At 41.8% G+C, this 17,246-nt stretch overlaps 1 protein-coding gene across 8 annotated transcripts in view; it reads right to left on the minus strand.

Moving 5' to 3' along the window:
• Positions 1-17,246, minus strand: part of LOC110522926 (lysine-specific demethylase 2B) — a 56,020-nt gene that overhangs the window by 23,065 nt on the left and 15,709 nt on the right. For all 8 annotated transcript variants that reach the window (XM_036977406.1, XM_036977405.1, XM_036977400.1 and 5 more), the window contains 3 exons: positions 9,686-9,812; positions 8,960-9,381; positions 8,762-8,848 (listed from right to left, as the gene is read on the minus strand). In XM_036977406.1, coding sequence (XP_036833301.1) covers positions 8,762-8,848; positions 8,960-9,381; positions 9,686-9,812 — 636 coding nt within the window. The remainder of the gene's footprint in view (positions 1-8,761; positions 8,849-8,959; positions 9,382-9,685; positions 9,813-17,246) is intronic.

A 17,246-nucleotide genomic window follows, 5' to 3' on the forward strand; every position in this document is an offset into this window, starting at 1 on the left:
TGATCTTGAAGTTAACCTGCCTTAAAAGAGTAGCTCTATCGCTGTCAGATCATACCTCGGGCCAGGAGGCCAAAGGACCACAGACCTCTCATGAGAAAAGATTTTCCAGACAGCCCTCCACATTGTCTCCATAATCACCTTGGTCTCCCACCATGTCTGGATGCAACACCCCTTGAAAGGATAAACGCACAATGAGATTCCTGTAGAGCAGTGACATAAGGGGTTAAATCTCCCTCGTCATAGAGGAAGAGAGTCTCAGTTACCATAATCACGGTCACAGGAAGCTAGGATCACTTTCAGTGACAGATGTTCCTCATCATATTCCAATGGAGATTGTATAGGGAGCATGCCATCTCCTTGCAAGGACATGCAATGACATCAGAAGTGTAGCCTCTCCATCTCATCAGCAACAAAGCCTTTAATGCCTAGTAGTTTGACAACAGGTTTGTTATCTGTAAACTATGTAATGCATTCCAAGACCACAGACGCATATTATGTAAGGTATGAAGATGAGCGTTACTAAGCAGGCTTATTCCTTAGCTCAGCAAAGCTGAGGTTCAGCAGAGGAGTAGAAGCAGATGCCACAGCATAATAATCTACTGCACTACAGCTAAGCACAGGAGGACCTACTCAATGTGCATTGGCCATACCCACGCACTCCCAGTCATACAGTACAAACAGACATCTGGATCTTAGATAAAATACTGCTGGAAAACCTCAAGAGGAAAAAGCGAGCGAGGAATAATAGATGCAGAGCTCTCAGAACCTGAGGCACTGTGATCGCCCAGGGGCACGGTCAGAAAAAGATGAATCGTTATCACGTCACCATATTTATTTTAGGCTACTTCCTGAATATTCATGTTAACGGGGATCAAAAAGGCTTGTTGCCAACTGCTGTCCAAACATTGACTGCACTGGCACTTTCTATTGTAATCTTCTGGATTTACAAGCCTATGAAACTTGCTCTTGATACAACAAAAACTCAAAAAGGACAAGGAATTCACAAGTGACTGACTGAACAACTTCTTGTAATTTATCTCAGATCAATCTATCCATATCTCATAGCACTGTAAAAACATCTGCAACCAGACCCTTGAAATGGTGATATGTTTTCATCTGACATTGAACATCTGCAAACTTGCACAGGAACACCACATACAAACTGGTTGTGTAAATATCTACAGCAATAACGGGGGGAATCTTCCGCCATCTCATCTGTGGAAGGATGGAAAAGAATTCAACTGTATCCAATGATATCACAACCCAGCCTGTGTATAATTGGAAGGGGGTGTGGAATGCAGTCAGGGATATGACTGTGTGGCTGAAGAGCCTATACACAAACACAATATCTCCCTCACTGTTTACATGCACAATTTGCAGGCTGTGCCAAACCCAATTCACACGATACACATGAACTTCATTTTCTCTCTTTACCATACACAATCGCAGGCACAGTAAATCTATTAAAATGCATCTGATTCATTCTTCCCTGTTCATACATGCTTACACAAGCCCATACGAGCCATTTAAATATTCATCTCTAATCTGCATCTTTCTGTCTGATCACACACACAACATTCTTGTTGTTTATCTCATTTTTCTTTCCTGTTCTGGAACAACCAGTAGCTGCCCTGTGGACTAACACTGCTGTCTGAACACTCAGTGCCTTCTTCCTGCACTTACCAGGTACACACACGCACACAACCTGTCAATGAAAAGTACAGGGGAGAAAAGAAACAAGAGAAAGGAGAAACGGCATCTCTTTAGGTGGCTCCAGTTCCACACAACATCTACCAATGCTCAGCTCAATTCACCGTGCCTCACACACATACACATTCCTATCCTTTTCTTTGTCCCGAGGGGTTGGGTTCAGTGCGCTAACCAACCTGCTCAGCCTCTGAGTCGTAATCCTCATCGTCAGCGCTCAGCGACATGGCCATGGCCGGTTTTCATACCCCGACCAGCTCACAGCAAACTGACATGGCTGAAGGCAGCCCCAGCCTAAAGCCTCCTCCTCCTACTGCTGTCTACCCCACGGCCCTCCCTCCTGCTCCACAATCACCAGCAAAGGCAAGGCACACAGCACCGCACCACAGATCAGGCTAGCTCATGAGTAGAGAAAAGCTAGGTCTGGGAGGGAGTACAGGAAGACAGTGCAGCCAATTGGAAGACCATATGCAGATAATGTATTTGAATATGTGCAAGGGAGCCCCACTTCTTCCAGTCAGGAGAGAGAACGCAAAACCAATTGGGGGATATTCATGAGCAGGATCACTGGGAAGGAAAACCAGACCAGACCAGTCCAGCCAATATAGAGACAGATGGGGTTTAATCACCAAAGGTGCACACAGAATCACCGGCTGGCATTTAAAGGGACCGACGGTGAGGAGCAGCAGTTGACCACAGATTTCTATTCTCAAAATTCTAGCACAATGCAGAGCACTGCTATTGTGTCTCAATCACACTGCTCTGTGAGTGATTCATCTAGTCTGTTGCTTTCCTCCCTGCCCGCTGTATCAGTGGATCTGGATTTGATGGCTCTGCTATGGCATCTACTGTATTTCCAGTAGCTTGGAACTTAACATGCAACACAGGAAGTTAGAGAAGATCACAGAGCTCCACACAGACCATGTTCTGTTATGCTGCATTCCTTCCCCATTCTGTCTTAACACAGCAGTGGAAATGTGTTATTTGGTATTTTATTAGGATCCCCATTAGCTGTTGCAAACACAGCAGCTACTCTTCCTGGGGTTCACATAAAACATGACATAATACAGAAGAGCTCAAGGACAGAACTACATGAATATATTTATTTTTACAAAAAGGCACAGATGCTGTGACACAATTTCACATTTTTGGACCTGCTACAAAAGGATAAATCAGACTTTTTGTCAAGCTGGTCAGTATGCCTAGGTCATCCATAATGTCCAGTTATGAATATAACTAAATGTTCCCTAAAGGAGGGAACAAGGTACAACATACCATGAAGAGTCAACGGCCGATCCTATTCACCTGAATCAAGCTGAAATCACACAGCCTTCCTGGCTATAATACCGGGGCTTGCATCCATTTTCTCAATTCAGTACCGCTCTTCAGTGAGCCCAAAACCCCTGACGGCGTGGGGCCAAACATGTTATATACCTTGTTCCCTCTTTCAGGGAACAGTAATTATAATCATAACTGTACGTTCCCTTTCAGTCGGTGACTCTGTATAACATACTATGGGACACACAATCACGTCATACTATGGACACACAGTCCAAGTCATGCATCCTAAGAGCATGTAACGTTTTTTCAATTCAAGTAAAAAAATTACATAATAATTAAATCTACACATGCAATGACTTGTTCAACTACAAATCGTGACCTTGGGACTACAAGGTTGACCTTGTCAAATGAGTTAGTTACATATAACAGAGCTTCAGATGGTTCTTCATACAGTATATCTGTGAAGATCTATCTGCATAAACCCATCTGAACTGGGCGCTATAAAAGTTTCCATCTGCAATGCAATCACAAGCCTGAACAAATACTGACAGACTAATCAGAACATGTCTGCCATCTAAGTAAAGTCTAGGGTAGTCTAGCCAGCAATAATGGCACACAACCAAAAAAGCAAACGTCAGAAAACTTCAGTTAAATGATGTCACATCATTGTTCAGTGATGAGTATCTTTCCTTTTCATTGTGGAACCACATGCCCTACAGCACGGTCGGAGGTTCAAACCCAACTAGTTAGCCTTTTTGAACTTCCTCTCACCACTGGCCATCTTACTCAAGCAAGGAAGCACTGGCTACACAAGCAGAACAGAAAGTAGTTAGCTTTTAGCAAACACAAAAGCCATACCAAGACCCCAGGCCCAAAACTTGCAACATCTAGGGGGACGAGTACTCTCTCCCCGCTAACAGACACCTAATTCGGAAGCGAATCTCGTAGCCTTCGTGTGCTTGGAAAGTGCGCAAATTGCGTGACATGTTCTTCCTTCAGGCGACCTGAAGAGCGAAGAATTAAGGAAATGGTTGCGCCATCTATTGTGATTTCAGTTTGCTTCAGGTGAGCAGGATTGATAGAACGCTGCGCCACATCGAAGGCACTGCATCTCAGTGCAAGAGGTGTCACTACAGTCCCTGGTTCGAATCCATGCTGTATCACATCCGGCCGTGATTGTCCCATATGGCGGCGCACAATTGGCCCAGTGTCGTCCGGGTTTGTAAATAAGAATAGGTTCTTAACTGACTAGCCTAGTTAAATAAAGGTGAAATTAAAAATGTAAAAATACAAAATAGTTGACCCCCCATAGTATGTTATACCGAGTGACTGACTGAAAGGAAACCATTTATCACTTAGCGCAAAGCTCTTGCTTGGTAAACAAGAACACTTCAAAACAGTGTTAATTATCCAACAAACACTGATGAGGAGACACAGCTGTGACATGAAGATGAAAAGCAACAAATAGAGAATCTCATTGTGTTCCTCGTTAGGCAACCCTGCAGCCCGCTAAGTCAAAATTATGGAAATAAGTAAAGCCTCTGTTCTAGGGAAGGAGACAATGAAGTGAGAGAGTGACACACAAGAACCAGAAATAGGGGAGCGGGGTAAGTTGAACCATTTTTTACATTCAGCATCACTCCGTCAAATAAATATAGTTTAAATATAGAAAATATTCTTTCTAACAAAGATATCTGCATATTTTTCCAGATGTTGTGTATCCCTGGAAATAATCAGAATTCATGTCAACATTAGTTTTGAAAACATAGCTTGTCCAAAAAATGGTCTCTTGGCACAACTTACCCTGGGTAATTTGCCACTTTCAAATTTCTGTACTGAATGAAATATTACTAGGGATGCACGATATATCGGTGAACATATCGGAATCGGACGATATTAGCTAAAAATGCCAAAAATCGGTCCCGATGTCAAAGCTGACTTGCATACCTATATTATGCAAGTACATGACATAATGACGGCACGTAACATTTTGAGCTACACGTGCAACACAGCATTCCTAACCTAGCACACAATGTCTGCTGTGTGAATCGAGCAGTCAAGTCGAGCAGTCATTTGAAAGACTAAGAACATTTCCGCGAGACAACTCAAAGGCGAAATCGATTAAAGCCAAGATAATGGAATTCATTGCCCTTGACAATTAACCGCTTTCTGTCGTGGGTGATGTTGGCTTTCGCCGACTGGTCGAGCACCGGTACACACTACAAAGTGTGCTATCTTTCAGATGTTGCCCTACCGGAGTTGCACAGTATTAGCTACACTGCTATTTGCTTGACGACATACATACAGTGCCTTGCGAAAGTATTCGGCCCCCTTGAACTTTGCGACCTTTTGCCACATTTCAGGCTTCAAACATAAAGATATAAAACTGTATTTTTTTGTGAAGAATCAACAACAAGTGGGACACAATCATGAAGTGGAACGACATTTATTGGATATTTCAAACTTTTTTAACAAATCAAAAACTGAAAAATTGGGCGTGCAAAATTATTCAGCCCCTTTACTTTCAGTGCAGCAAACTCTCTCCAGAAGTTCAGTGAGGATCTCTGAATGATCCAATGTTGACCTAAATGACTAATGATGATAAATACAACCCACCTGTGTGTAATCAAGTCTCCGTATAAATGCACCTGCACTGTGATAGTCTCAGAGGTCCGTTAAAAGCGCAGAGAGCATCATGAAGAACAAGGAACACACCAGGCAGGTCCGAGATACTGTTGTGAAGAAGTTTAAAGCCGGATTTGGATACAAAAAGATTTCCCAAGCTTTAAACATCCCAAGGAGCACTGTGCAAGCGATAATATTGAAATGGAAGGAGTATCAGACCACTGCAAATCTACCAAGACCTGGCCGTCCCTCTAAACTTTCAGCTCATACAAGGAGAAGACTGATCAGAGATGCAGCCAAGAGGCCCATGATCACTCTGGATGAACTGCAGAGATCTACAGCTGAGGTGGGAGACTCTGTCCATAGGACAACAATCAGTTGTATATTGCACAAATCTGGCCTTTATGGAAGAGTGGCAAGAAGAAAGCCATTTCTTAAAGATATCCATAAAAAGTGTAGTTTAAAGTTTGCCACAAGCCACCTGGGAGACACACCAAACATGTGGAAGAAGGTGCTCTGGTCAGATGAAACCAAAATTGAATTTTTTGGCAACAATGCAAAACGTTATGTTTGGCGTAAAAGCAACACAGCACATCACCCTGAACACACCATCCCGCTGTCAAACATGGTGGTGGCAGCATCATGGTTTGGGCCTGCTTTTCTTCAGCAGGGACAGGGAAGATGGTTAAAATTGATGGGAAGATGGATGGAGCCAAATACAGGACCATTCTGGAAGAAAACTTGATGGAGTCTGCAAAAGACCTGAAACTGGGACGGAGATTTGTCTTCCAACAAGACAATGATCCAAAACATAAAGCAAAATCTACAATGGAATGGTTCAAAAATAAACATATCCAGGTGTTAGAATGGCCAAGTCAAAGTCCAGACCTGAATCCAATCGAGAATCTGTGGAAAGAACTGAAAACTGCTGTTCACAAATGCTCTCCATCCAACCTCACTGAGCTCGAGCTGTTTTGCAAGAAGGAAGGGTAAAACATTTCAGTCTCTCGATGTGCAAAACTGATAGAGACATACCCCAAGCGACTTACAGCTGTAATCGCAGCAAAAGGTGGCGCTACAAAGTATTAACTTAAGGGGGCTGAATAATTTTGCACGCCCAATTTTTCAGTTTTTGATTTGTTAAAAAAGTTTGAAATATCCAATAAATGTCGTTCCACTTCATGATGGTGTCCCACTTGTTGTTGATTCTTCACAAAAAAATACAGTTTTATATCTTTATGTTTGAAGCCTGAAATGTGGCAAAAGGTCGCAAAGTTCAAGGGGGCCGAATACTTTCGCAAGGCACTGTACATACATACATACATACATACATACATACATACTATGGAATGCCATTTGGGTCTATGCGTGTCAAAATAGATACAGTAGCACTGTCAAAGCAGAACAAAAAAGTCTGCAAACAAGCAAACACCGGCCACGAATGATGTGTTTACAATACCGCGTTGGTAATAAAGCATAATTTTTCAACCGCAACTTCTGGGGTAGCTAGCTTTAGCTTTGTACCTAGCTAGCACCAATACAACCAGCCTGAAAACAATGCCCAGTAGAAACTGCAGTAATTGTCATTATTCTTAGCAATGATTTAGGAATCCTTGTGAGTGTATTAGCTAGGTTGCCACTTGTTTGCCTATTGAAATTGAACTTCAGTTCATGAAAATAAATAGCTAGCCAGCTACTTAACCCTGTTGCCCAAAGCTAACGTTATAAGCAGCCAGATAGCGTCATCTGGCTAGAGAGGCTCGACCTGACTTTTATTTTGAAGGCTAACCGCAAAGTCCACTATTGTGGCAAATCCTTATTGTGGCTAGCTTCACATTAATGGTGTTCAGGCCCATCTATGTGAAGCTAGCCACAATAAGGATTTGTCACAATAGTGGACCTTGCGGTTAGCCTTCAAAATAAAAGTATGGCATTGTACTATTTGTATTCATTTACATCACTGTTAATGACATACTTTTATTTTGAAGGCTAACTGCAAAGAGCACTATTGTGGCAAATCCTTATTCTGTTTAGATGGGTCCGACCACTATTAATCAAATAAGAACTGTCTTAGAAATTAGGGTTCTTTTAGATGATGACACCTAGCTATATATAGTTAGTGTATGTGTAACCTTTATTTAACTAGGTAAGTCGGTTAAGAACAAATTCTTATTTACAATGACGGCCTAACCCGGCCAAACTCGGGCGACTCTTGGCTAATTGTGTGCCGCCCTTTGGGACTACCAATCACGGGCCAGATGTGATACATCCTGGATTCGAACCAGGGTCTGTAGTGAAGCCTCTTGTACTGAGATGCAGTGCCTTAGACCGCACGGTCAATGTGTGTGTTAACTCTAACTCTACTAGAATGCTTAAAAGGCCACTAAAATTTTAAATATCGGTTTCGTTTTTTGGGGGGCAAGGAAAATATCGGATATCGGTATCGGCCAAAAATGTAATTACGGTCACTAAATATTTCCACTACCTTTTCAAAACCATCTTTATTTCCCAAACACAATTCCATACAATCACAATCACTTTCTTGTCTTTTAATAATTGTAAGTATATTTTAACAGCGCTTAACACCTAACAAACACTTTGTACTTTAACATAGGCAAGGCCTTGCTGTTACCTCATATCCCAGCGATAATGCCTTGCATTACACCTGAGAAGAAAACACTTCAAATTTCCTCAACTTGCCATTGGCTCAACGACACCCGAGGGAAAAAAAAGGGTGCACTTTCATGCTAGGTTTAGGACCTCATGTTGACGCTTATAGAGACCCCAACTGATGTATAGAACAATATTAAACATGATCTACCTTGGTTTAGATAGAAGCATCATGAAACCTCTAACAAATTCATTTGACTTGGTGAAAATCTATTTTTTGGACCTAACTTGTTACTACTTTTCCCCAGGAAATGTCTTCCTTCACAGACTCCATGAAATGATGACCTCTTCCTAAATATTTGGTCAAATGGTTCATTTTCTGTATAGTTTCCAATAAACAATGGTGGCTCAACTTACCCCACTCTCCCCTAGGATATGCTCACTACTTCACTGGTCCAAGACAGAGAGAATCAGGATGGGCAGGATATCAGATGAAAAATGAATATACAATTCTAAGGAAACATGCATGCATTCTCACCTTGGCAGACTTCTTGGGCCAGAACACCACAGGTACTCCAGTGGCAGCCATTTTGGGGTCATCATCTTCATGTTCCTTCAAGACAACCTGGGGAACGGGTAGAAGAGTAAAGTATGTTCCTGTGTTTTGTAATGGTTCATCCAGATATATACATAAGACAAAAAAATACACGAGAACTAAGCTGGATGAGGCACATACCTTCATGTCCTCCAGCAGGGCCTGGGGGTCCTTGATGCCATCTGGAACACCCTTCTTATTTTCAGGGAGGGCTTCCAGTTTCTCCACGAGGGCCTTGAGGCCCTTCAGTTCAAACTCAGTCAGATGAGTCCATTTACTCGGAGACTCTGAGACTGGCGAGCCAAAGGGGGTTTTGGGGAACTCTGGAGGCTGGGTGGAGGTGGTGATGCAGGTGTCCTCAGAATCATTGGACAAGGCAGCTTTGAGGTGTCGAAGGCCGCTGGATTTACCCTTCGTGTTATCAGGAGAGCAGGGATCATCAAATGCTGACCTGTCACCCTGTTCATCCCGTCCCTGCTGCGTCTCACAGGAGTCCTCCTCGTCCATGTCCTGACTCCGGGAGTCAGAGGAGGGGCTCTCTGTGCTCAGCTTAGTTTCCAAGTCTGAGGAAGACAAGAATGAGAGAAGACGAGGGGACGAATCTGCTGTGCTCCATGTGTAACCATTCCGGTCAGATTATAATTTCAGTCACTTTCATCATGCTATCATTTATGTGAGAAGGCAAACTAACTGATTAAACACATGAGTTATATCATTGGCTCTTTCCAAAGCATTACCCACTTGTGAGTGGTAATTACAACAAGAGTGCAAGGCAAGGCTCCCCATAAGAATTATCAGGATAGAACCGGTATTCATAGACACACTCTGGGTATTGGTTAAATAGCGGCATTAGCTGGGCTCACTCACCGATTAGCAGAGGCTCTCTGCGGAACTCCGGAGTGAGATGGGAGCGCTTGGTCAGGCAGTGCACGTACCTCTCCAGGACATACCAGCACATCTCATGGTAGAATGGGTAGCGGAACTTGGAATGAACCTGAAACGAGTTTGGAGAAACTTTCACAGTCTGAGAGAACAAAAAGCTTAAAAAAAAGACAATGGGGGTTTCATTACCATGTTTAATCTACTACCATTTCTTTATGATTAACAAAGTTAATACCTTGTTGATACCTTATCTTTAATGTGAGTCTAGTGATGCATTCACTGTCTTAATACCCAGACAGTAGATCTACTGTGACTGTCAAGTATTGTAAAAAAAAAAAAAAAATTAAATAAATAAATCCAACTTAAAAACAACATGGATAAAAGACAACGTTAAAAGGTTATGAACAGTAAATATCATGTTTTTCAAGAAATTGGATGATATTTTAAGGAACCAGATCAAAGTATGATGACCCAAGTAAGGAAAACTGACTTGCTTGTACATTGATTGAAAGTTTGATCATAAAGTTACTGGTCCCCTCCCCCATGTCAACCACTTGGATTCACTATAAAGGGGACAAGGTGACATCACCTTAACTCTCATTTTAATACAGCATGATATTCTCTTACCTAATATAAATAAGTACTGTCTTGTAACAAACATCGGAGAAGAAGTGTTGGCAGAGGAGCGTAGTTTATTTAGCTACTCTTCTGGTGCCAAAAATGTGACTGTAGGGTGTCAGCAAATATAATTTTTAAAAGTGTACCCTATTCATCTATGGCAAAGATACTTATATGTTTGCCCTTACATCTGTGTCTGGTATTAGGTCTTCAGCCAGCATGGAACAAATGGGGGTGGGGGATCCAAAACTCAGACGCAGCTGTCAAGTCAACACATCCGTCACTGCTGCTGTGAACCACATCACAAGATACATACAAACCTAGAGATGTATGAAAAATGTGATATAACTGATGCAATTTCAACGTTGTTTGAGTTGCTTTGTGTATCACCAAATTTGCTTGAGATGATTTTACTGCGACACTGCATCCAAGTTGCTTTTGACATAGGCGTTTCAATGACTGGTCAGCCAAGGCGAGCTCCTGAATATTAGCTCGCCGCCCACTCAGCCAGTCTTTTCAAACTTCCCAGTAGTTAGCCATTTGAGAAAAAGTACTTTCAAAATGACTGTTCAGGACCTTTAAGTTAAGTGACACAAATGTAAGACACACTGGCAAACCAGAGGCTCTTCTGAAGGCCAAGCTCTTCCATTCATTCGCTTCTCCAGGCAGAGCTTGCCCTCTTATAGACACAGCAGCATGATCTGATTCCCACTCTCCTCTTAGAAACACAGCTATATTTATCTCCCAAAGACAATTTCACACAGATCAACACTTGTCAAAGTGATGATCCTTTCCTTTCTTTAGCTACATTTCTATCTCGAGGTGTAAAAATAGAGCGAGCACAACGTGCCGAGCCCTGGGGAGCGTATGAAACTGTCGCCGTTGTTACACTCATGCCTCTTTTCCAGCAGAAACAAAAATAGTACGGTACTTCCTGCAAAGCTGACTCTTCCTACAATCTATCCATCATTTCTGAGAAAGCCACATTTAGCCAAGTATCCACATAAATCGCAAAGCCTGCAGGACTAGCATCCATATTATTACAATAACTACTCTGATCATATTATTGTAAAGAATATCCGAATAAGACGAGTGAAATCTGTCTAGGAATTCCTCTATATAGGTCATACAGTACAAACAAACGCATACACACAAAACCAATCCTACACAATATCTGATCACCATAAGAAGCCCTTGGGAGTTTGTGTGAAAAGAAGAGATAAACAAATAGGCCTACAGGCTTGACCCTCTTTCCTTGAAGTCCGTCTCTGGCTGATAATATGAAGCAAGCGCCAAGATTATTTTCAGCCTGATTCAACATGCACTCCTGTCACTGACTCCATTTCCACATGAATATGGATGGCATTTTTTTTTTTTTTAAAGCAGGGGGGCAAAGCCCTCATCCTCATCGGCACCACCATTAGCATCAGTCTGCTTCTCAATTGGACGGTAATGGAAATGACTGCACTTTCAGCACTTGTGTGCCTTACGGTGTCACATTCCTGCACAGTTCCATTCAAATCCCTAGCTTCCCAACAGTTTATTTCATATTACTTAAACCTATCCTGATCAGATCTGTGAAAACCAAGGAGGTCTGGCTGAGGAAGGGCCTAATTGTATTTCTATTAATTATGGATCCCCATTATCTGCTGACAAGGCAGCAGCTACGCAATTATACAATTTTTAAAACATTGCAATACATTGACAGATTTCACAAACACACTGTGTGCACTCAGGCACCTACTCCATCGCTACCACATATCTACAATACAAAATCCATGTGTACGTCTGTATAGTGAGTATGTTATCGTGTGTGTGCATGTGTTTGTGTCTCTTCACAGTGCCCGCTGTTCCATAAGGTGTATTTTTATGTTTTTAAATCTAATTTTACTGCTTGCATGAGTTACTTGATATGGAATAGAGTTCCATGTCATCATGGCTCTATGTAGTACTGTGGGTCTTCCATAGTCTGTTCTGGACTTGGGGACTGTGAAGAGACCTCGTGGCATATCTTGTGGGGTAGGCATGGGTGTCCGAGTTGTGCGCCCGTAGTTCAGACAGACAACTCGGTGCATTCAACATGTCAATACCTCTCATAAATACATGTAGTGATGAAGTCAATCTCTCCTCCACTTTGAGCCAGAAAAGATTGACATACATATTATTAATGGTAGCTCTCTGTGTACATCCAAGGGCCAGCTGTGCTGCCCTGTTCAGAGCCAATTGCAATTTTCCTAAGTCCATTTTTGTGGCACCTGACCACACAACTGAACAGCAGCCCAGTTGCAACAACTAGGGCCTGTAGGAACTGCCTTGTTGATAATGCTGTTAAGAAGGTAGAGCAGCGCTTTATTGTGGACAGACTTCTCCCCATCTTAGCTACTGTTGTATCAATATGTTTTGACCATGACAATTAACATCCAGAGTTACTCCAAGCAGTTTAGTCAACTTGCTCAATTTCCACATTATTTACTACATGATTTAATTGTTTAGTGAATGATTTGTCCCAAATACAATGCTTTCAGTTTTAGAAATATTTAGTACTAACTTATTCCTTGCCATCTACTCTGAAACTAACTGCAGCGCTTCGTAAAGTGTTGCAGTCATTTCAGTCGCTAACGTGTATAGTGAGTGATAAGTCATCCGCATACATAGACAAGTGGCAATTCATTAGTAAAGATTGAAATAAGTAAGGGGCCTAGACAACTGCCCTGTGGAATTCCTGATTCTACATAGATTATGTTGGAGAGGCTTCCATTAAAGGACACCCTCTGAGTTCTGTTAGACAAGTAACTATATCCACAATATAGCAGTGGGTGTAAAGCCATAACACATACGTTTTTCCAGCAGAAGAATATGATCGATAATGTCAAAAGCCGCACTGAAGTCTCAACAAAACAGCCCCCCCAATCTTTTTTATCCTCAATTTCTCTCAGCCAATCATAAGTCATTTGTGTAATCAATCAATCAAATTTATTTATAAAGCCCTGTCTTACATCAGCTGATGTCACAAAGTGCTGTACAGAAACCCAGCCTAAAACCCCTAGGAAAAACTACCTAGAAAGGCCAGAACCTAGAAAGAAACGTAGAAAGGAACCAGGCTACGAGGGGTGGCTGTGTAAGTGCTATGCTTGTTGAATGTCCTTCCCTATAAGCGTGCTGGAAGTCTGTTGTCAATTTGTTTACTGTAAAATAGCATTGTATCTGGTCGAACACAATTTTTTCCCACAAGTTTACTAAGGGTTTGCAAAGATATAGCAAATAGGAGTGGCAATATTGTCCGCTATTATCCTCAGTAATATTCCATCCAATTGTCAGACCCAGTGGCTTGTCATTGTTGATATACAACAATAATTTTTTAACCTCTTCCACACAGATACTTTACAGAATTCAAAATGACAATTCTCACCTTTCATAATTTGGTCAGATATACTTGGATGTGTAGTGTCAGCTTTTGTTGCTGGCATGTCATGCCTATGTTTGCTAATCTTGCCAATGAAAAAAATAATTAAAAGTAGTTGGCAATATCAGTCGGTTTTGTGATTAATGACCAATCTGATTCAATGAATGATGGAGCCGAGTTTGCCTTTTTTCCCCAAATGTAATTTAAGGTGCTCCAAGACCTTTTACTATCATTCTTTGTCATTTATCTTTGTTTCATAGTGTAGTTTCTTCTTCTTTATTATTCAGTTAGTCACATGATTCCTCAATTTTCAATACGTTTGCCAATCAGTTGTGCAGACAGACTTATTTGCCATTCCTTTTGCCTCATCCCTCAACCATAAATGTTTTCAATTCCTCATCATTCCACTGAGATTTAACAGTCATTTTCTTAAATGGGTGCAGGCTTATTAGTAACTGGAAAAGGCAATTTCATAAATGTGTCAAGTGCTGGATTTGTTTGCTCCTCATTAAACACCACAGACCAACAAATATTCTTTACATCAACAACATATGAATCACTAAAAAACATATTGTATGACCTCATACAGTATATTAGGCCCAGCCTTTGAAACTTTCGTTTTCCTAGATATAGCAACTATATTGTGATCACTACATTCGATGGATCTGGATACTGCTTTCAAGCTCATTTCTGCAGCGTTAGTAAAGCTGTGATCAATACATGTTGATTATTTCATTCCTGGGCTGTTTTTAACTACCCTGGTAGGTTGACTGATAACCTGGACCAGGTTGCAGGCACTGGTTACAGTTTGAAGCTTTTTCTTGAGTGGGCAGCTTGATGAAAGCCAGTCAATATTTAAATCACCCAGAAAATATACCGCTGTTGATATCACATACATTATCAAGCATTTTACACGTTATCCAGATTCCCACAATAATGGGCTTTAGGTGAGGCAGATGAACCTATAGACATATTACTTGAACAGTATTTAACATGAGATCCTCTCTAAGCTTTACAGGAATGTGGTTCCGAATATAAAACAGCAACACCTCCACCATTGGCATTTCTGTAAATGTTCTAACCTTGTATTGCTACCACTGTATCAAAAGGTATTATCTAACTGATTTCAGAAATAGGCAGAATATGAATGTCATCTGTTACTAGCAAACTATTGATTTCATGAACCTTGTTTCTTAAGCTACATATAAAATCAAATCGAATTAGTCACATGCGCCGAATACAACAGGTGTAAACCGTACAATGAAATGCTTACTTACGAGATAAGAATAAGAAATAAAAGTAACAAGTAATTAAAGAGCAGCAGTAAAACAATAATAACGAGACTATATACAGGGAGGGTACCGGTACAGAGTCAATGTGCAGGGGCACCGGTTAGTTGAGGTAATATGTACATGTAGGTAGAGTAATTAAAGTGACTATGCATAGATGATAACAACATTGAGTAGCAGTGGTGTAAAAGAGGGGTGGGGGGGGGCAATGCAAATTGTCTGGGTAGCCATTTGATTAGGTGTTCAGGAGTCTTATGGCTTGGGGGTAGAAGCTGTTAAGAAGCCTTTTGGACCTAGACTTGGCGCTCCGGTACAGCTTGCTGTGCGGTACCATAGAGAACAGTCTATGACTAGGGTGGCTGGAGTCTGACAATTTTTAGGGCCTTACTCTGACACCACCTGGTATAGAGGTCCTGGATTGCAGGAAGCTTAGCCCCAGTGATGTACTGGGCCGTTTGTATTTCCTTGCGGTCGGAGGCCGAGCAGTTGCCGTACCAAGGAGTGATGCAACCAGCCAGGGATGCTCTCGATGGTGCAGCTGAAGAACCTTTTGAGGATCTGAGGACCCATGCCAAATCTTTTCAGTCTCCCGAGGGAGAAAAGGTTTTGTCGTGCACTCTTTAAGACTGTGTTGGTGTGCTTGGACCATGTTAGTTAGTTAACTTCTTGATGCACCCATCCCGTTAGCGGGATCATTTTAGTCAACATTCGCTGAATTGCAGAGCGCCAAATTCAAATTAAATTACTAAAAATATTTAATTTTCATGAAATCACAAGTGCAATATAGCAAAACACAACTTAGCTTGTTGTTAATCCACCTGGCGTGTCAGATTTCAAAAAAGCTTTTTGGCGAAAGCATACCAAGCGTTTATGTAAGGACATCTCTCTCAGCAGACTAAACATTACAAACAGCTAGCAGCCGAGTAGATTGGTCACGAAAGTCAGAAAAGCAATAAAATGAACTGCTTACCTTTGATGATCTCCGGATGTTTGCACTCACGAGACTCACAGTTACACAATAAATGTTCCTTTTGTTCCATAAAGATTATTTTTATATCCAAAATACCTCCATTTGGTTGGCGCGTTATGTTCAGAAATACACAGGCTCGAGCGGTCACAACCGGGCAGACGAAAATTCCAAATAGTATCTGTAAAGTTTGTAGAAACATGTCAAACATTTTTTATAATCAATCCTAATCGATACTATTTCAACCGGACGATAGCTTCTTCAATAGGAGAGAGAAAATGTCTGCGCTAAGCTGTGCCAGCAGCGCATAAAAAAATGCTGCTTGGCACCCAGCCATCCAATGACGCGATGTGATCATTCTCGCTCATTTTTCAAAATAAAAGCCTGAAAGTATGTCGTCTAAAGACTGTTCACAACATGTGGAAGCCATAGGAAAAGGAATCTGGTTGATATCCCTATAAATGGATTGAAGGCAGGCAATGGAACAGAGAGCTTTCAGGAAAAACAACACTTCTGAGTTGGGTTTTCCTCAGGTTTTCGCCTGCAATATCAGTTCTGTTATACTCACAGACAATATTTTGACATTTTGGAAACTTTAGAGTGTTTTCTATCCTAATCTGACATTTATATGCATATTCTAAAGTCTGGGCCTGAGAAATAGGCAGTTTCATTTGGGTACGTTTTTCATCCAAACATCAAAATACTGCCCCCTACACTCAACAGGTTAATGATGTGGACACCAAGGAACTTGAAGCTCTCAACCTGTTCCACTGCAGCCCCGTCGATGAGAATGGGGGTGTGCTCGGTCCTCTTTTTCCTGTAGTCCACAATCATCTCCTTTGTCTTGATCACGTTGAGGGAGAGGTTGTTGTCCTGGCACCACACGGCCAGGTCTCGGACCTCCTCCCTATAGGCTGTCTCGTTGTTGATCAGGCCTACCACTGTGTCATCGGCAAACTTAATGATGGTGTTGGAGTCGTGCCTGGCCGTACAGTCATGAGTGAACAGGGAGTACAGGAGTGGACTGAGCACGCACCCGACAGGCCCGTGTTGAGGATCAGCATGGCGAATGTGTTGTTACCTACCCTTACCACCTGGGGACGGCCCATCAGGAAGTCCACAATTCAGTTGCAGAGTGACCTGTTTAGTCCCAGGTTCCTTAGCTTATTGATGAGCTTTGAGGGCACTGAGCTGTAGTCAATGAATAACATTCTCACATAGGTGTTATTTTTGTCCAGGTGGGAAAGGGCAGTGTGGAGTGCAAAAGAG

This window comes from Oncorhynchus mykiss, chromosome 5 (genome assembly GCF_013265735.2).
Source record: "Oncorhynchus mykiss isolate Arlee chromosome 5, USDA_OmykA_1.1, whole genome shotgun sequence".
Lineage (NCBI taxonomy): Eukaryota > Metazoa > Chordata > Actinopteri > Salmoniformes > Salmonidae > Oncorhynchus > Oncorhynchus mykiss.